Raw genomic sequence first — 22,550 nt, forward strand, 5'->3', positions numbered from 1 at the left:
CATATCAGAAATGCTAATCTCTTTTCTGTATCGATTGTATTTAACCCACACTCTTTTAAGAGAATGCTCACGAGCAAACTTTGCGAGACGATGAACAACTCAACAAGATCTAACTTCGTTTGCCGCGAAAACATTTGTTTACTTTCTTTTTCTGTGGGAATTTTGATTGTAATAAACTAAACTGAAACAAACTAAAAACAAATTAAACTTGATTGTTTTTGCTAAAGAAGTCTCTTTCATAATTAAGTTTAATCATGGCTGAAATTGAAGATGTTGAAATGGTTGATGAAAATGAGAGGGAGACTGAACAAAAAATAATTAACAAAGAAAAACCGAAAGAAGGCGGACATATTCCATGGTTAGCAAATTTTGTATATTCTATAATTATTCCCAATATTACAATAATAATTTTAATATTATATCTCCCTTATTAACTTTTATTATTTATTGACTTTTTAATGCCCTTATTAACTTTTTTTATTTATTGACTTTTTAATGCCGCTGATAAAGTAGGCGAGCATTTTAGATTATGCAGGTAATTAACTAGCATGCCTTGAACTCTTTTCTACATTTAAAACGATATTTTTGCATTGTTTTAAATGCATCACAAATTTTCTGTTACAGACTTTCAGCGCATGCGTTCATTCTTGAACATTAGCACACCCGTGGGGTCATTTTGACCCTAAATTGTCAAGTACTTATTCCTTATTTTATTGGTTATTTGTACAAAAATAAAATGCCTAAGTATAGGATGTTTTCATGCATATATGTTCCATTGAAGACACACAAGTGATTTTTAGTATAAAAAATTGAAATAATTCTTTTTGTTCTTCTCCCTCTTTTTACCCCCCCCCCCAATATATACATATAAAACTTATTCATTTCAATATGAGTATTTTTTTGCCTATATAAAAAAACTGAACCCACAAGAAAATCATTATTACATATTATTTATTTTTGAAAATTTTGGGAAAAAAGAAACATTAATATTTAATTCTGTAAATTCCTTTTTTTTATAGTTTTTATATACATTCACACACACAAAAAAAGAAAAGCTTTTATTATTCCTTATTTGCAGTTATATGATATCTTTTTCTGAAATTCCAAGTCAATTTTTTCATATTAGAGAATGCATTTTATATAAAAATTTGCTTGATTTTTTACAAGAAAAGAAGATCTTCAATGAAATTTTCTAGAGCATTCAGGATTTGTATCTTGTTCCCGTTTTGTATCATGATAACTTTCTAAAGTTACATCAATATCAATGGAATTTGAATTATCATTTTCACTATAAGTAGGAACACTTGTAAAAAGATCTCTGTGCCTCTGCTGCTCACTTTCTTTTGCTGTCATAGACATAATGTTAAATTAATCTGAAATGCTAACACTAGCATGGATCAATTTGACTCCAAGACCTTGATAAAATACCATGTTTAATTCATTTCTGTTGTTCTTATCTTCTATATCTAGCCCTCCACCCATAAAGATATTGGAAGTAACAGGTGTTAACTTATAAATTCCTAGAATTTCTAAATAAGAAACAAAGGATGGGTCGAAAAGACCTAATGCATGTGCTGACAATTTGATACATGTTTGTTAAAAATAGATTTTTTTTTTATTACTTTTTAATACACTGACATATTTTTAGGTATAGCTTATATATATCACATAAGCTCATATTTTGCTGTAGGTAGTATTTTTTTTATATGCTGTATGATTTCTTAAAATTTAACATATCAATTTTTCAGTGATTTGCCCTCGCTATGCGATGATCGGAATTTCTGACTAATACCTCTGTGGAACTTTTTTTATTTGAACAGTTTTTGATTATCTTTGACATCTCTTCTCAAAGGTTAATTGTTGATCATAAAGTGGTTTATAAGCTATGATTTCTATATTCTATTGGTTTTTATTTATTTATTTTTAAAATGTTAAATTCTTCTTTCTATCCAATTAGGGTTGAAAAGTATCGACCTAAAACATTTAAAGAGATTGTAGGCAATGAAGAAGCTGTGCAGCGTTTTGAAGTAAACTTCATTCTGTTTTCCTTTATAGCCAAATGTTTTGATCTTTTTGGAAAATGCATATCTAAAATGTTATAAACCTATATATATAATAGCTAAACACTATTATATAATGATTGTCATTGAATAAACTCATCATAATGCAAAATGTTGTACTTTTTTCATGTATACTTGTCAAAACAATTAACTGGTTAAATAACCAACTTTTTTTTCTATATGAATGCTTTTATTCAATCAATTTTTATCTAATGTTTTTCTTTTATTATCTACTTTAGTATTATCACTGTATACCTCTCTACCACTAAATAGTTTTTTTCATCTATTTTATGCATTTTATTACACCCCTTGGGTAAAAATGTCTTGAAATCAGGAAATGACTATAATTACAAATGAATTACTGGTATTTCATTGTTTTTATAAGAATAAATCTATTACATAGCAAGTAAAAAATTTCTTGTTTTGTATAACTTCGACTATTTTTTTTCACTGATATTGATTATGTTTCATGCATGTTGATTCATATGAAAAAAGTTTTTTTTTTTTTTTTTTTTTTTTGAAATATTATAAATTTACATTACAAGTTATTCCTCAAATATATTAATTAAATGGAAAGAAGGAAAAAAAAACTTTACTATTTATTCTTATACAAGAAATCTGGTGGTGATGGGAAGTAGTTTATTTTATCTTTGACCATAGAGAAAATCACCTATGGAGAATTTTAATAACTATGTGTTTAAAATTGTCAAACAAAAGAAATATTCAGACTGGGGAAGGGAGATATTTTTGATTAAATGGTTATAGATTGATTAGAGTGTTGTATTTTTATTTCCTCAATTAATTAAAATGTTTTAAAAAATTATTTAGGAAAATATTTTAACATTGTGTTATAGGCTTAGAATATAGATTTAGCATCCATACTCTAAATCTATAAAATCTTATTTGTCTCCAAAATATAAAATTAGTTTTATTATCAAATTATCGGCACTAAAATATGTTTTGTCATGCACAAAGAAAGGATACAGCTATGTATTAAAAAAAAGTTTCAAATTAGAATATTGTAGATACCTTAATAAATTCCTGTAGAGTACAATAGTAAAATGTGCTTAACCTCAAAGTAAGCGTAGGAATTTATTTTGTTGTAATTCAACACTTAATTGACAATATATTTTTAAAAGAATTCAAATAATTTTCTCTAATATTGATTCAATGTCAAACATCAACTAGATAAAGAATTTTTTAAATGTAAATCAAATGCTACATAAAAGTATTTTTCCCCCTACTGTTTTAATATTGGTATTTATTATATTATTGGTTTTATTATTGGTACAGTTATTATATGTATATTGTTTTACTGCTAACCATTAATTTCAGCTGGATAGAAGATGAAAACCTTAGTCTTAATTCTTCCAACACCCCCTCACACACACAAACGCATATCATTGGCTTAAAACTGTGCTATTTCGCAGGAGTGTTTCTGATCAGCTTTTATGTGCATCTTTTCATTCATTAAATGGCTTTTTCAACTTTAGTTTTCTCACATGAGAATTTCTTTACTTTCTAATTAATGTGCATTGTTATTTTTCCTTTTATCTAGTTACAGATAAAAAGCCTGCCAAATCTTAGGGCTGAATGTTGATACTATGAGAAATGTCTGTATAATTCATTAAAATAACTTTTTATGATATATAATATATTTGAAACTTGGATTTAATATCATAATAAGGTAACATTTTATTTTGCCTTTGTAGGTATTTTCAAGAGAAGGAAATATTCCTAATGTTATATTAGCTGTAAGTATTTTGCACCATGTAGAATTTATTTTTCATCTTTTTATTGTATTATATTAATAATTTTTTATGAAACAAAACAAAAATTTTAATGCTCAATTTTAATTTCCTTCTCCATTTAATGGTGATAGAAGGTTTCTTTCTTTCTTTTTCTTTTCTTTTCTTTCTTTCTTCTTCTTTTTTTTTTTTTTTTTTTTTTTTCCCATAGATTTTGGCTTAAGACTATAATTTATTTATTCAGCTTCAAAACTGGATGGGAAAAAGTTTTTTATTCTGTATTTTTAAGATTTGGCCTATGTTTAGTTTTTTAAAAAAAAGAAAGAAAACATTTCAGAATTTAATTTTACATTTACAATTTTGCAAAATCCTGTATTTAAATATAAGACATCCCTTTCATTTAAGTTTCTTTTTTCACTTAATTAAAGCTCATGAACATGTTGACATTCTCTGTTTAAGTTTATATATTAAACTTCAATTTTTTTAGATAAGAGCAATTAAGGACTTTAATTTAAAAGTAATAGTAATTTTTAACTTTACTATCCTCCAGCATCTTTTGTACTTGGAAGTAAAAATATTTGAAATATTTTATTGATATTTCTGATTATCTATGTGAAACTTTTTATTTTGTTTATTATTAATTAGCTGTTTTCACCCACCAGCTGGTTCACCGAATTAATGGTTGATAAACATTAAATATTTTTAAAACTATATCTTAATGATTTTCACAATGAAATACTTTTATATTATTAAGCATTTATGAAATGAAAAATGTACATGCTATTCAGAGGTACATTTTTAGGTAACTGTGATATCTCTGCTCTTTGTGATGTTGATTATTTCTTAAAATCAGATCAATGTATCTACGTTTAATTGATTATTTCTTAAAATATATCATTAAATTAGGAAAAATATTTGTCAAACTTTCGTATTTTTGCTGAATTTATTCATTCATCTTATTTTTTTTTTCATTCAATATTTTTATTAATTTTCAAATTGTCCATGTAAGTGTAAGGTCTCATAATTTACCGATTCCTTTCCCTGCTAACAAAGATGTAGTTGGGTGTGGGGACCAGCTGGTTTGCCAAGTACATTTGTCATATTTAACTTCAGTTAAATCATTAGATATAACTTCATGCTTATAATTCCCTCAGATTGTAGGATATAAAAAATGTTATTTTAATTGCTTTATATATGCTTCGCTCACCGTGGACATGAACTTTATATTGGAGATCAATCCTCATAGCTCAATTAATGTCCACCTCATCTATCTTCTAAATTTCACTATATTGTACTTTCATTTTTTTTTTTTTTTTTTTTTTTTTTTTTTTTTTTAGCTATCTTATAAACTGCACAGATATCAAGCAGAATCCTCATTCTTTAGCTTTCAACAGTAGGAGAAAATCATGCAATTAAGTATTTGATGAAACAATGAAGTTTGAACTTCAGAGCAACAATATAATCTATTGTTGGAAATTAAGGGGGAGTACCAAAATTCAGCTTAATTTTTAAGCAATTAAAATTCTATTAAATTTTTTTTAATTGTTTCAAGTTGAAATCATTCCCTGCCTCCAGGGTATATATATGACAAATTTGGTAGCTTTGGGCCAAACCGTCTGGTTTGCAGAGTATCAGCAAACACATTCATCTTTATTAGTAGTATAGATTGTTTTTTTGGGACATGACAAAATGTTCAGTTAAAAATTAAAAGAATTGAATAAATAAACTAAAATATTTCTTTGTTTAGAAAAGATTGCAGCTGAAGAAGGTTTGTAAGCATGGAATTGAGCTTTTAGCCCAATTAATATTGTTTAAGATATTGTTTGTTAGCACTTTTTTATATTCATTTAATTATATTTAAGAATATATACTAGAACATACCAATGATATTAAAGCTGTAAGAAAAAAGAATCATTTCATTCTATAACAACAATGATTGACGTTTATAGGGCCCTCCAGGTGTAGGAAAAACAACTACCATTTTATGTTTAGCGAAAATCATGTTGGGCCCTTGTTTTAAAGATGCTGTATTGGAATTGAATGCTTCAAATGACAGGTAGGTACTTTGATAGGGAAAAAAAATCTATTTTATATTTTTAGTTGCTTGAGATCTTCGAACTTGCTTCTGTTGCTTATACTTGCATTTCATTCAAAGGTCAGTATATCGCTTCATGTATAAATACAATCAGGTGCTGGGGGGAGGGACTGTTTAATGATTTTCTCTGAATTTTGCCTGTCATAATCTCTTTCCTCTTAAAATTTGTATGAACTTTTGCACTGTGGACAATAAAAATTGAAGATCTCCTTTTATAAGGCTGGACTTTTTGTATGAAACAAGGGAGGAAAATCTCTGTTTAAGAGTATTGAAAGTCTGTAGTCAATTTGTCTGTTTGTTATCTTGTTTTCTTCTCACAGAAATAACAAACATAACCATATTCGTTTCATCCGTAATGGATGAAGGGAATATTAATGTATTAATATTCTATGTACTAAATATGATAACTGAATTCTTGTGTTGTGAAGAAAAAGAAATGTTTACATTCTACTAGTATTACCTTCTAAGTAAAAATACAAGATTTATACCACCCACAGGGAAAGTAACTACAAAAATAGTAGCTTTAAAAAAAGATGAAATGTTAGAAATTATATTGAAAATAATGAAACTATGCTTCAAGAATAGTACAATAAAATAGTGCAGACCTTGGTACAATAGATGTCAATGTAATTTACCTACTTAGATCCTGTAGTTGTTTCTTTTTTCCTGTCTCTTTTGAAAAAGGGTGGGGTTGTTCATAAAAATCAAGTTCAATAAAAATCAAAGGTCAAATAAAAGTAAATAGGGTTTTAATGGAATGCCAGTGAACTTATCGTTCGAAGATTGTAAAATTTTTTTGCATATGTATATTTACTATGATTATTGTTATCCATTGATATAATTTGCTTTTACAAATTTCATTTCAGAGGTATTGATGTGGTTAGAAATAAAATCAAGATGTTTGCTCAACAGAAAGTTACTCTTCCTAAAGGAAAACACAAGATTATTATTTTAGATGAGGCTGATAGGTAAGATAATGAAATTGATAGGAATTATATAAATGTGAAATTATATTATTTTAAATAAAGAAATTATAATTTAATTTTGTAACTATGTTTATTTGTTTGTTTTAAGTATTTAAACATTTATTTTATTTAAAATAGTTCAGCACAGGCATTTATTATAACAGATTGAAATATCCTTATCCACAATAATATTTAACTTGACAAAAAAAATCTTATTAATATTAATTATAACATAAATAAAAATATTATTAAAGTGAGAAATATTAATTTTTATCCTTAAAATATGATACTGTTATAGAAGCAGAAACAGAAAAGTAATAATGCAGTGGTGTCAAATTCCTCTTTTAATTTTAGCTTACATATCTACTCATCCTACTCTGTTCATTTTAACTCTATGCCTTTCTTTTGAGAGTTCCTAATCTCCTTATTATAGAGCTAGGTAGAATTAGTTATATATGGTTCTTCATTATATATATATATATATATATATATATATATATATATATATATATATATATATATATATATAATATAACCTTATTATAGCTCTTTATGTCTGGAAAGTTAGTAAGACGTAATGCAATCAACCTCTTACTAAAAACTTTTCTATTCAGTTGGAATGGCTCATTTTTATTGGTGTTGCATATGTGTGAACTTATAGCAGTCCACCTAGTCTTATATATTATTGATACATGCAGCAATTTGAATGCAGTAAATATTGCATATGAGTTAAACATTTATTTTACTAAAGCCATTTTTGTACATTTTTTTTCTAATATGCTAGGAGATTTAAAACATTAGACATCAATTTTAAATTTAATGAATATTAAGCAGCCTTATTCATCTAATACACAATGGTATCACTTAAATGCTGAAGTACTATTTTATTGTAATTAATGTATTGCAGAATACTCTAAAAAATGTTTATATTTATTTTAATTTGAATGAAATCCTGTATTTATTTTTAAATTTATGATCTTTTATTATCGTCTTTATTATTGTTGTATAAATCTAATTCAAAGAAGGTGAAAAAACAAGAATTGTGATTGATTGATTTGTTATATTAACTAATTTTGTTGACTTCCTTTGTCATTAAATATTATTGGCAAAATATAAGATGTTCTAATTTTATTATATTAAAACTACTTATTTCTTGGTTATATGATGATAATAATTTAATAATAATTAATAATCCCTTAATCATTTTTATTAATTATTAAGGAATTTTAATATGCATTTTTTTCTCCCAGTATGACTGAAGGGGCTCAGCAAGCCCTAAGGAGAACAATGGAAATCTATTCTAAAACAACAAGATTTGCTCTAGCCTGCAATGCTTCTGATAAAATTATTGGTGAGATTTTTAAAATAAGGTAGTTTTGAATAACGTATTTATATTGACACACTCTGTTCAACTGCTCAGGTGTCGTCTTCATCATCTAACAGCAGTTCAAACTTACGAGGTCCATCCCAAAATACCTTAGTGTTACTTTAAAGCGGAATGTCAATATAACTAAACTAAATTTGTTCAACTGCTGGATTTTTAAAAGAATGATGATGTATTATGTTTTTTTAAAATTAACCTGTTGATTTTTGCATCTAGCTTGTTCATTTGGAATATTGCTTTTCCTGGCTGTTCAGCTAGTAGTCAAAATTATTTATTTAAGATTTTACCTTTGTCAATAACACTGGTAAATATCACTTTCATAAAAATTGACATGTATGATTCCCCCCCCCCTAAATCTGCTTCCAAGATAAAACAGTTTAATTGTAAATAAAAACTAAATGCCTGTGCAAAACCAAATTTAACAGCGAAAAAATTATAGATAAAAAGATTGCAAAACATATTTATAATTGGTTATGTTGAAGTTATTTAATTCTTTGAAAGTCCCTAGGCCTCATGACAGGGAGATTTTGTAACAAATATTCATCAAGTTTAATTTCATTTTTATATATGCAATAAAAGATAGCTCAAATATGATTTTCCACCTTAGGATTTGGCACAGAACTTCATCCCAATGCCAATCCAGGAATATTCTTATATCTATTGTGCACTAAGAGAATCTTAATAAAATAAACAGAAATTTCAGATGTTATTATCCCACACCTTTGCTATTTAGAACCGTGCATCTGTTCACTACCTTGTGGTCATTTTTCTAATCATTGCAGTTCATTCATTGCCTCAGAAATTTGAGCTTTACTGCAAAAGCTGAAATAGAAATTCGCCTAGATACACAATAATTTAAAACTTTTTCCATAAAAGCATTACAACACTGTGTACTTGATTATGTTTAATAAATTCATTGTAAGAAATTTATTGATACTATGAAAATTTATCCACTGAAATTTTGAAGTGAATGGTATACACCAAATTTTACAATAGGAATGAATAAGAGGGTTTAGACTCAGACTGTTAGATTTGATATTACCATTGTTAAAACCTATCAGTGGTTATCAATAACATAATTTTGAAATATTGCTTTTGTTTTGGCCTTCGATAGCTCAGTTTTTAGAAAACTCAATCACATATAAATGAAACACAAACTCGTGGACTGTATCTCTCTTTGTTTATTCTCAACCCTCCTGACACACCCTCTCTCTCGGGTTTACACACACACTGTCACAGTTATATGATTTCACCACTTGGTGGCGCCACAAATTTAGTAGGCGGAGCGTTCTGCTGACTTATTGGCGTCAACATTCCGCCCCCTTGAAATATCATTTCAAAATCTCAACATTACAGAAATAAAAATTTAACACATTACTTAATTAGACAATGCAAAATTTCAACAATTATCTTGCACAAGATACAAAAAAAAAAAAACACTTTTAAAATAAATTTGAATGTTACATACAAAACATTTTTGAAAAGAAAATACATGCTATATTTCAATATGTACAATGAACAACTTACATATGCATTATATCATTTTAAATACTAAATATAATAATTACACTAGATATACATTGATTTTATTCACATGGTAATAAACAAATTTTTGAAATTGCTCTTTTCGCGACTCCTTGTGGAGTTTTTATAAGTACTACTCTGACTTTACCGTCTGATCCATAAATTAAATCTTGTATTCTTCCCATTGTCCACAGGCAAGGGGGAAGATTATCATCTTTTAAAAGAACCATAGAATCCTTTGAAATGTTTTGTTTCTCAAACTGCCATTTGTGTCTGGCTTGCAAATTATTTAAGTAATCTAATTTCCATTTTTTCCAAATTGTTTGGACCATTTTGCTCAATCTTTGCCATTGAGATAAAAGATTATCTTTTCTCTCTGAATAATCTGGATCAGGAATACTATTTATGGGACGGCCGATTAAAAAATGGCCTGGGGTCAAAATTTCAAAATTGTTTGGATCTGATGACAAAGGTGTCAGTGGGCGACTGTTTAGAATACCTTCAATTTGAATAACAATAGTCAAAAACTGTTCCATTGTTAAACGCGCATTACCAACAACTCTCTTTAAATGGTGTTTGAAAGATTTAACACCCGTCTCCCATAAGCCACCGAAGTTAGGTGACCTTGGTGGAATAAATTTCCATGTCACTTGTTCAGTTGTTAAGTAATTAGCTAATGGCTCTGGGGGTCTACCAATCATATTTTGCAAACGTTTCAAATCTGAATTGGCCCCTTTGAAATTAGTTGCATTATCAGAACAGATAGAGGAACTAACACCTCTTCTGCTAAAAAAGCGCTTTAAAGTGGCAATCATTGCCTCTGCAGTTAAGTCAGTGACTATTTCCAAGTGGATTGCCTTAGTAGCAAAGCAAATGAAAACAGCCACATAACATTTTTGATAATTGCCTTTCCTCTGACCCTTGTATTTAATATAGAAAGGTCCACAAAAGTCTATCCCAACATGAGTAAAAGGATAACTAGGTTTAACTCTATTGGTTGGGAGATTTCCCATAATTTGGGTTACCGTTCTAGGTTTAGTTTTAGCACAAATAACACAATCATGAATAATTTTTCTGGCTGTATTTCTGCCAGATAATGGCCAATATTCCCTTCTTACCAAATACAACAATGTTTGTGCACCAACATGCAAATATTTAAGATGAAAATATTGCATAACTAACAACGTGAATTTGTGATTCTTTGGAAGTAATATGGGAAACTTTTTATCATATGATAAATCACAATTACTTAGTCTTCCTCCAACACGTAAGACACCGTTTGGGTCTAGAAATGGGTTCAAGCAACTTACCTCACTCTTATTAACATTTTCACCTTTTTTGAGGGCTTTTATTTCACAATTAAAGGCAGCTATCTGAACAAGTTTGACTAAAGTTAACTTGGCCAACTGCAGTTCCTTGGTGGTTAAAGGACCTGACATTTTGCTCGAGTTTCTCAAATTATTAATAAATCTGAAAATAAAGGCTAAAATTTTAATTATTTTATAAAACTTATTTGACATACTAAGTATATTATCTAACAATGATGAGTCCACAGCTGAAATTAAACAGAAATTAGTCGGATTTTTGAGTTCTGCTAAATAAAGTTTCTCAGAAGAAACGTCCCTGTTCTGCACAGAACTGTCCAATGAATCGTGGATGTCGTCGCAATCACCAGGAAAGTTCAAAACCAGTTCTTGGAGAAAGGTTGAACCAAACCACCATAAGTCACTTTGTTGCATTCTCGTTGGATCAAGTCCTCTTGAAATGACGTCGGCGGGATTTTGTTCGGAAGGAACGTGATGCCACTGATTCATTTCTGTGGATTCTTGAATAGTAGCCACTCTGTTCGCAATAAATGTTTTTAAGTCTCGTGACTCTTTTCTCATCCACGAAAGCACGGTTGTAGAGTCCGAATAATACGATACTGACGTAATATCCATTTTTAATGCATTTTTTACCTTCTGCATCAATTTGGTGAGCAGAACGGCACTGCATAATTCTAAACGAGGTATAGTTACCTGCTTGATTGGTGACACACGAGATTTACTCGCGATTAGCTTCACTTTCACTTCACCCGCTGAATCGACTGTTCTGGCATAGATTGCAGCGCCATATGCCTTTTCAGACGCGTCACAGAATCCATGAAGCTCATTCACTTCCGCGTTTGGAATGACAATACATCTTTCTCTGTTAATGTCATTTAAGTTTCTTAAAGATGTTACAAACTCTTGCCATTCACTAGCTTCTTTCTCGGGAAGCATTTCACCCCAATCGATCTTGAGCAACCACAATTGTTGCATGAATATTTTTGCCTTCGTGATCACTGGCCCAAGTAACCCAAGTGGATCAAAAAGTCGGGCGATAATGGATAAGACCGACCTTTTGGTAGGATGGTCTTATTATTATCTGGATTAAAATCTACTTTAAAGGTAAAGCAGTCAGTTTTAGCCTTCCAGGCAATCCCTAAAGTCTTAATTTCATCTGTAGATGAGAACTCATACTCTTTCTCAGTAGCAGGAATAAGCTCGGAAGTATTTCCACACCATTTGTGTAACGACATCTGGGCAGTTTTTAGAATGCCAACAAGTTCATGTTACAAAGTTTTTGTCTCTTTCAATGTACTCGCTCCACTTAAAATGTCGTCCTTATAAAAGTCATGACACAAGACTGATGCAGCACTTGGAAAGTTTTTTCCCTCGTCAATGGAAATTTGTTTAAGTGTTCTCATGGCTAGATATGGAGCACTAACCGTTCCGTAGGTAACCGTATTTAGCTGATACGTTTTAACGGGCTCATTAGCTCCCTCTTTCCATAAAATTCTTTGTAGATTTCCTTGACTCTCATCTATATTGATCATACGATACATCTGACGAATATCTGCAGTAAATGCAAATATATGTTTTCTGAATCTAATTAGCAATGTAAATAGATCGTCTTGAATCACTCCGCCGTTATACTGAATTGAGTTGAGCGATTTTCCACTACTATTCAAGGTGGACGCATTAAACACAGTACGTAGTTTAGTCGTCGTTTTTTGAGGCCTATAGATGCCATGATGAGGCATATAATATGTCACTTCAGGTTCAACACTTTCATCTTGTATCTCGCTCATGTGGCCTAACTCCTCATACTCCTTCAGAAAATCAGAATACATTTTCAGATATTTTTGGTCTCTAGACAGGCGAGTCCACAGCGATTCGAGTCGTTTTAGAGCAATATCCCTTGAATTCCCTAGACATGACCAATGCTCTTTAAATGGCATCGCCACAGTATATTTTCCTGTCTCATCTCTTCTATGTGTTCGCTCATAATGCTCCTCACAAATAGCATTCTCTTTACTTTTAGGTAATTCATTACCATTTCCTCAATCTTCCAAAATTTTCTCAAGTTTGAATTTAATTCTTCTGCTCCACATATTAAACCGCAATAGTTAGAATTTAATTTAACTGAACTCGAAACGCTACCTCCTACAATATACCCAAATACAGAGTCCTGTAACGTCAAATTCTCATTTTTAGCATTTAATTTTCCCGGCTTTATTATTTCATAAAAGTATTCAGCGCCAATTAAAATATCTATTTTGCCCGGAATATTAAAATTAGGGTCCGCAAGGTCAATTGATTCTGGCATATTTACACGCATATCTATCATCTTATTCGGTATTAAATCCGTTATTTTTGATACCACTAACATTGAAATATTTCTTTCGAAACTTTTATTTTTACTAGCCACAATTGCTGTTACTCTGCGATTAACTGCAAGCGAGGCATTATTAATACAAGAAATAGATTGATTTATTTTTCCACTTTGGAGTCCTAGCCTCTGCATGCAATTCTGACTCATGAGGCAGCACTGTGAGCCGTTATCCAAAAGACACCTTACTTCCTGCCATTGCGAACATCTGTCTTTTATCAAACATCTTATAGTCGACAAAACAACATTCTTGTTTACGGTTAGATTCGTTGCGACGAAAGTCGGACCCCACTCACTGGGGGAAACCGAACCCTGTTCCGAGGGAATCGGAACTTTTGCGCTCGGTAAATCATTCCCTACCCCTGTTGCTGTCATAGGTTTACTGGGATTTGGACCTTTGGCAAGAAAACTTGGCGTGGGTGACGGTTTTTAGTTTTCCATAGTTGCATTTCCGGTCGGGCTTATTGGTGATAATGGAATTGCGATAATTTTTGTAAAAATTTTATTTGATCTTTCATTTATGAGATCTTGTACATACATTTATCTTATCATTTATCTTATTATTATTAATAAGAGCCTTGTTCATTGCTCCAAAAAATTAATATATATGAATTTTCCCAGAAAATTAATCTACATATTTTTATCACTCAAAATTTAATAAAATAATTAAATAAAACGCCAAAATGATGCACTGCCTTGAATGGTTCCTGAGAGGAGAGATCTAAGTGCTAAATGTAAATATATTCATGTCTCAAAACAATTTGTTAAATAAGATTCAAAGGTTAATGTAAAAGGATAAACATGTAAACAGATTACAAAGGGTAATTGAAAGGACCTATGAAAAAATTTAAAATTCTTAATTCATCGGAGCTTTTATTGACTCCAGTAACAAAAATTGTAATTGTTTAGTTCATTTAGACCATTTTGTTAGTAGATGCGTGCCCCTGATTAAAATTGACTGATGGGCGCTGATTACAGTGACTATCCAATAGATATATAAACCCTGTTTACCTTAAATTTAATTGTTTGATTTAATTAATAATTTAGATATTGTAAAAGTTCATAGAAATCTTTTCCTCCATTTACTTTTTAGAAAATATATTTCAAATTTGTTCGCTTCATACAGACACTAGCTGAAATTTATACTTTTATATATTTAATTTACAATAATATTTGATTTATGTTTTTAATTTGAACTTCTTTCAATGTGATGGCAACAGGTGGATAACAGCTAATTTTTTCCCATTGACGTGCTCATGCAGATTAAATTTTATTTTTATTGTTGTACATTGTTGAAAAATATGGTTAAAATGTTTCTTTAAAAACACGTTAAAAATCGAAACTTAATTTGTAGATTAAAACATTGGTATCATTAAAAAGATAATTTTTTTAGCTTTATCTTGATGTAAAAATCAATTTTGTGTTTTAATATTTTCGGAAGTTATAGCGTTGTAATTTTTAGAAAGTGTATCCATTTTTAAATCTTGTTACTCCTTAATGTAACAAATTATTGTATGTATAAGGGTCAATGTCAGTGAAATGAATTAATATTAGATAAGTATATTATATGTAATGCTCATAAACAATGCTGATTGAGAAAGTTTTCGTATTAGTTGATATTTAAACACTTTCGTTTTTCAAGTTCCCATTTTTTGTTGAGATTACTGAAAATTAAAAAAAGATGCATTGCACAAAAAGCGGAATAGTATACGGTTTTAAGAACAATAGTAAATGTTACATGTCCAATAGAATTTGAAGTTAAATATGCTCTTGTGAGTAAGCGATCAATGATAAGTTAAGTAAACTTTAGCAACCATAAATCTGAATTATAAAACTAAGTTGGCCATTGCTTTCATAAAAACTTTTTAAAAAATGCTTTTTAATGTGTATTAGCATTTGTGTAACAATATATTTTGCAACTATTTTTCTTCAATTCATGGTTATATAGGAGTAATCATAATTTCTATTTTGAAAAAAGCAACATTACTACCAAGTTATTCAATGAATCTCTCAAAACTTTTTTTTAAAATTTTAATTACATACAAATGAACAAAAAATGCTGTTAAGCTTTCAGAAATGCGGAACAGTCTTGACTATGCTGAATGTCAGAGTGATAAATGTTTGCAGTTAGTTTATTTTTTTATTTATTTATTTATTTTTGTTAAATGTAAGTGACCATATTATGCATATTAAAAAAAGAATTATTTAGAAATTATATTCATTTTTTTTAAAATTCGCCTTTTTATTGTTTTCATATTATTTTTTTATGTATAAGTAAAAATTATAACAATTCCTAGATGAATATTCAGTCTGAAATATTCCAAAACTTTAATACGAAATATACAAAAATTCAATTTAATTTTGTTCGTTTCTTTCTCAATTAAACCTATTTAATATTTTTTGAATAAATAATTTACTTATAAAATTCGAAAAAAAATTAGGGACATTTTATTAAAATTCGCTGTTAGTACTGAACTATTGAGAGAAAGGACTTCTTTTGGGATGAATCTGAGGTCTTACAATTTCATAGGCACATAGATGTTGGCCGATTCTCCTGGATTGAAAAATTAATAAAAGCAATTATTGATAAAAATAAAATCGTGTCAAACTAAATACTATAAACATTGAATTACTCCTTCTAAATTACAGAATTCGGAAATGTTAATTAACCGAATTATAGAGAGCAAGTAAATGTCCCAAAATCGAAGTGCTTCAATAATTAATCAGTGATGAGTTTTATGTTCTAAGAGCCCTTCTAACATTCACGCGGGCCTCAGTATGATTTTCTGTGCAAGCAGAGAAAATCTAAAATATCCAACTCAAAGAGAATTTTTTCCAAACAAGTTTGGGTGATTCATTCACCCCACCAAACCCCTCTCGTGATGTACAAAGACAGTGACCTCTTCAGAGAGTAAGGGAAAGTTTTATTGGGGGTGGTTGATGGGTCAGTTGACCGCACAGTTTGGAGTACATTGTAAAATCGCCAAATCTTACATGCAAAGATAAAATTTATAATGTGGTAGTCTTTCTTGACACTTGAGCGGAAAGGGGGAAATTTATCGAGCGCAAGTGACATAGAAGCGTTCCGAGTTTCTCCCCTCCGAATGCGACTTATTTATGACTTCGGCGGTTTTTACATTCGTAGACGAAACATTTTTTGCTTCTTTCGAAAAGTGTATTAACTTGTTGTGAGCTTTGCCACAGAAACAATTTCTAAACGAACACTTTTTAACGCTGCAATTAGGCGATAAGCATTTGAAGCAGACGTTTTTATTTTTTACTACCTCTACGCGTTTAAGAACCGAAAGTCTTTTAAATTGAGGACAAGCATACAAAGGATGATTTTCGCTTTTTAGACATAAATCGCAATTTTTATTTTTCCTCTCATTGAAAAATACTTTTGATGCTGGTTTAAATTTATTGCTATAATTTTGCCCTCTTCTCATCTCATTAATGGTTTTGCCTTTGGAAGCAAAATAAAGATCACATTCTTTTCCTAACTCGAGAGGTGTAAACCACTTTTGATTTTTCCTAATATTAATATGAGTTGCTGTTTCTTTATCCAGCGTTTGGAATAATTTATCCGAAACTATCAATTGTTTTAGGGTCTCAAAATCTTTAACACCCCTTAATTTTAAATAATATTCAAAACTCGTCATTAAGCGTGACGCGAATTGCACATGAGTTTCATTATCTCTAGTAGCGTATCTAAAATTCTCTAAAACTGCTTGCGCTGTTGGCTCGAATTCTCTTAGTACAATTGATTTAATTTCTTCATAATTATTTAAGTCTTTCTCAGCAATATAAGTTAGGATATTGGAAGCTCTTTCTCCTAATAAATTTAATAAAATCTCAGCTTTAAATTTTTCAGGAACCTTTTTAGTATTAAGTGCTCTCTCTAACGAAGTAAAAAAGAAACCCCAATCCTGAGCTTTGCTCGGTGGTTTAATACACAATATTCTCACAGACTTTAATAAGCTATCCAGAGACTCTTCTGGTTCGGTTTTACGCTCTACATTAACGGAAGTCTGAGTATTATTTTGATTAGCCCTTAATTGCGCTAATTGTAATTCTATTTTAGCTCTCTCTAATCTAAGACGCTCTAGTTCTATTTCACTATCCTGATCGGATTTTTGGTTTTTATTCCCTATTATTTGATCTACAGCATCTTTAACAACTTCGTTGTCATTTTTGTACACATCACTCTCCTCAATTAAACGTATTATTTCACTCTTTTTCATGCCTTCCGCAACAACCAAACCTATCTCCTCGGCAACGAGTTTTAATTCATCTTTCTTTAATTTTGCTAAACCCGCCATTTTAAATATATATTTCAAAACAATTCACGAGAATAATATTATCACAATTTTATTCTAAACTCATTAAAACAAAATTAACTTCGTCTCGGAAAATTAATTATAACTCATCAAAAACAAAATTAACTTTATCTCGGGAAATTAATTATGACTCATTAAAAACAAAATTAACTTCATCTCGGGAAATTAATTAGTTAATAACTCAAAGGATAATACTGCCCATACCTCTTTGCTGGGACTGCTGTCACTCGAGACCAGTTATCCACAACAGAATTCTCATTCTTGGTATTTTCGCACCAATTTCGTCATCATCGACGATATCTCCACTAATAAACCACACATTTCAAATGATGAATCACTATACAATAGATGCATAGACATGTCCGGCTAACTGGACCATGTTTTGGCCTTCGATAGCTCAGTTTTTAGAAAACTCAATCACATATAAATGAAACACAAACTCGTGGACTGTATCTCTCTTTGTTTATTCTCAACCCTCCTGACACACCCTCTCTCGGGTTTACACACACACTGTCACGGTTATATGATTTCACCACTTGGTGGCGCTACAAATTTAGTAGGCGGAGCGTTCTGCTGACTTATTGGCGTCAACAGCTTTCTAACTGGATCAGATCTCATAATGATAATAGCTAAAACTGTGCTTGAAATTTCATTTTGTTGAAAACATACTCAATCCTGCTGTTCTATTTAGGTCTATTTGACCTGAAATGTTTATAGAAAATGATGTTATTTTGTGGATATTTTCTGATTTTGTTAATTGGAATATTATGTTATTTCTCTGAAAGGGATTTTCTTATATATTTTTTGTAATTTATTTTCAAATTGCACTAATGCATTGTTTGGATCAATATGATCCAATATTATTTTATCTTAGCTGTGTTTAAAATTTTTCATTTTATATTACTAATTTAACTAAAAAGGAAAAAATGAATTCCAGCAATGTTTTCACTTTGATAATTAATCAGTTCATCAAAAAAGGTCATGTAGATGAACTATTTTTTGTTTGTGAAGTTTGAAGAAAATAACTGGTAATTCAGCTATGTGTTTTTTTTTTTTTTATCAATATGAAAAGGCTACAATAAATTTGTAATTAGTTCATTTTATGGACAGGAAACAGTATATGTTGAATAAATTATCTAAATTTGGTATTTTTATGCAATAGTAAAGCTTCTTTAGTTCTAAAGGCATATTTATATTGGTAAAAATCTTAATCAAAACCAGAAAAGAAAAAGAATCAAAGCATGTAAGCTGTAGGTGATTTAAGATATAAACTTAGAGAGTAAATGCGACACATGATAACTTCACTTTCCACAAATTGGGGGAATTAAATGCAGTATATTTATGCTTAATTATCAGAAAAATAAACCAGAACTTCTTGAAGAAATAAAGGGATGCATAATTCAAGCTTGTATCTGACACAAATGATACAACTGCTATGCATCTAAATAAAATTTACATTTAAAAAAAAACACAAGAATGAAACTCCTATTAAAACAATGTTTCTTGATACCATACAAAATTCAGAAATTGTTAGATTACAATATGGGTAAAGGACCTATGAATATTCTTGATCAACTTTTAAATACATATAAATGGAAAACCCATTTCTGGCCTAAGAATATGTTTTATAATAGTTCTTTTTATATTTTTAAAGTTATTCTCTAGCCATCAGTAAATATCAAATGAATTGAAAATAATTTAACTTAAAGGAGGTTGCTTTTAGAAAAATCAAGTAAAAAAAATCAGGCAAGACAATATCTCCTCAGAAATGAAGATGATGTAATCAAAATGTTGCAGGGTAAAAAATAAAACAATGTATTATCAATTTAACCTATTAATTTATGATTAAATAATAAATGTGAGAGTTTCATATTTTGTTCATCAAACAATGATATTAAGTGAAATAAATTGAAAATTAATTATTAAAAAAAATATCCATATCTGCATGCACCACTTACACATTTTTGTCCAAATAGAAATTACAAAGAAAGTAAGATTTTAGAAGAATTCCAATATATTATTAAAATTTTAGATATATAAACTTTAGATACTTATTGTATTATTATTCAATTACAACATTTTTATTGTATTAAAGTAATTATTTATCTCAAAATATAATTTTTTTTCTGAAAACAGGGAAGTTCTTTGAATTTAGTATTAAATTTTTGGTTTTCATTGGTCTTAACATTGAATTCATTTAGTAAATACAAACAGAACAGTAGGGTCAAAGAACTTTTAACATGTAGCATAAGTAGATTGTACGAATTGTGCAATACATCATCAATCCATTAATTTGTACCAAGAACTAAACCTGCTAATTTAGCGTATAAAGTGAGGGCCATAACTAGAACACCATTTGTATCAACTCATTTTTCTGTAATTGTGGCAGCTTTACATAAAAATTGATTTACTTTTTTATGATGCTCTTTAAAATTATAATGGTGACCAGTTATATTTTTAGCTGATACTCAAAATCTATATGAATTTTGTTATTTTATTAGAACCTATTCAGTCCAGATGTGCTATGGTGCGCTTTGGGAAACTTTCGGATCTACAAATTCTGTCTAAGATAATTGAAGTTTGTAAAGCAGAAGATGTAAGCTATACTGATGATGGTTTAGAGGCTTTAATATTTACAGCACAAGGTGACATGCGACAGGTAAATTTTTAGCATTGAAGAAGATATGAAAGTAGTTATGGAATTCGTTAATTTCTTCTTACTTTTTTTTTTAATGCTCAATCCACATGATTTTTAGAATCATCTTTTAATAAATAAAACAGTTTTATTTGCATCAATTTTTAATTTAATTACAAGTTTAATGCAATGTTTTATGGAGTTATAAATAATGCATTTTTATTTCATTATAGAAATAACTTTATTCATTTGTATGTAATATCATTTAAGAAAAGACATTTGTTAGAATATTTAGTACACATTTTTTTTATCTACAATAAAACAGAAAAGCATTCTGAAATCAAAAGCAGTGTGTGTAACTATATATATATATATATATATATATATATATATATATATATATATATATATATATAACTTTTTTATGGCCAAAGAGAATTTAAATTGTATTATGCTACAGATTTAGCTAATATTATCTCCAAAATTAAATGAATTAAAATTTAATTTGAAAAAAAAGTTGAGAATGATGTAGTGCTTACAAGAATTGCCCAAGCCAGCAGCAGTGTTTAAAAATAGGCACATTTTTTAATAAAATTTCATCATTGTTAATTACAAACTTATACATTAATTTTAAGTACAACAAAATGTCAAAAAAATGATTAAAAGTATGCTTTATACTGAAATCTACTCAACATTGAAAAATAAATCGAATTTTCATATCTTGATTATAATAATGGGAAAAAAAGTCAAGATGGAATACATTGTTGTAAAGTATACTTACATATTTTATGAGAGTTAATTAAAAATAGAAAACAAAAATTGTATGCCAAAAAATTTGGCATCACTGAAAACATAATTTTTTGAATTTTAAGATGCTGTAAAATGTATTTTTAATGTTAATATTTTCAGAAGTTGTCATAGAAAAATTCCAAACTTTTATTTAATTTTCAAATAAAATTTTTAAAAAATAAATTGAGATCCACATTTTTACCTTTCTTAATATATATATGCCAATTTAAATCAGTCTTGAGTCAAATGGTTTAACCAACACACATTTTCATCTTATATAGAGATAATAGTCTTAAATAACATTAAGTTATGTTTGAGTATGTTATATTGCAAAATGTTTCTTGCAAACAAATATTAAAATAATAGCACCAGATTAGCATTTATTTTTTCTAAATCCTTTTACAGGCTTTGAACAATTTGCAGTCAACTGTTTCAGGATTTGGCCATGTCAATAGTGAATATGTTTTTAAGGTAAAATCTTCTTTTGATCTCAAATATTAAGGATAAACTAAACTAATTTTTAAAATCTTTTGAATATAATATATATATATATATATATTTAATGAGCTCTGATTATATTCTCAAACCAAGTTTCTTTCAACAGGTTTGTGATGAACCACATCCTCTTCTAATAAAAGATATGCTTAAGCATTGTGTCGATAACAAGCTGCCCGAAGCATATAAAATATTGCTGCATCTATGGAAATTAGGTTATGCTTGTGAAGATATAATAGCAATTATATTTCGAGTTTGTAAAACTCATGAAATGCCTGAATATTTGAAACTTGAATTTATCAAGGTATAGTACATCAATACATAAGTTGTTTAATATTAAAATTATAAATGACATTTTAATTTACATTAGAATTAAAATACTCCTTTTTTATATAATTGTCCAAAAAGCAAAAGTATTCTTAAAAGTTTTTTTTTTAAATTTTTTTCCTGTTTTAGTTACTGCATTTTAGAATCAACCACCTTGTGTATTTATTTCATTTTATGTATATTTGCAGGAAATAGGTTTAACCCACTTAAGAATTGTTCAAGGTGTGCAGTCTTTGTTACAGTTATCAGGTCTTCTTGCACGTTTATGTAAAAAAGCTAAAACAATGCCATCATAGTAATTTGTAACACATTTTTCTTCTTGTATATACAATGAAGAAAACTTACTTTCAGATTTATTTATTTTTTAAATAAATTGTATATAATGATTCATTTTATTTTACATTTTTAATCTATTCATGTTTTTCTTTATTGAGGGCTGCATTATTGCTGATTGTATAAACAATCTGATTTGTATTTCCTGTTAGATTTAAATAATAA

At 28.9% G+C, this 22,550-nt stretch overlaps 1 protein-coding gene across 1 annotated transcript; it reads left to right on the forward strand.

The window, feature by feature from the left end:
• Positions 1 to 115: 115 nt before the first annotated feature.
• On the forward strand, positions 116 to 22,442 carry LOC129984665 (replication factor C subunit 2-like). The gene is made up of 10 exons (XM_056094592.1): positions 116 to 358; positions 1,958 to 2,027; positions 3,773 to 3,814; positions 5,758 to 5,864; positions 6,770 to 6,871; positions 8,119 to 8,219; positions 20,308 to 20,465; positions 21,636 to 21,701; positions 21,835 to 22,029; positions 22,241 to 22,442. The coding sequence occupies exons 1-10, from the start codon at positions 255 to 257 to the stop codon at positions 22,346 to 22,348; spliced, it is 1,053 nt and encodes a 350-aa protein (XP_055950567.1). The 5' UTR covers positions 116 to 254; the 3' UTR covers positions 22,349 to 22,442.
• The last annotated feature ends 108 nt before the right edge of the window (positions 22,443 to 22,550 follow it).

Source organism: Argiope bruennichi, chromosome 9 (genome assembly GCF_947563725.1).
Source record: "Argiope bruennichi chromosome 9, qqArgBrue1.1, whole genome shotgun sequence".
NCBI lineage: Eukaryota > Metazoa > Arthropoda > Arachnida > Araneae > Araneidae > Argiope > Argiope bruennichi.

Bases quoted from the DNA above. Each gene is read 5' to 3' on its own strand.
- LOC129984665 (XM_056094592.1), top strand. From the start codon at position 255: ATGGCTGAAATTGAAGATGTTGAAATGGTTGATGAAAATGAGAGGGAG. The intron at 3,815-5,757 runs GTAAGTATTTTG...TGACGTTTATAG, and splicing joins TTCCTAATGTTATATTAGCT to GGCCCTCCAGGTGTAGGAAA. The intron at 6,872-8,118 runs GTAAGATAATGA...TTTTTCTCCCAG, and splicing joins ATTTTAGATGAGGCTGATAG to TATGACTGAAGGGGCTCAGC.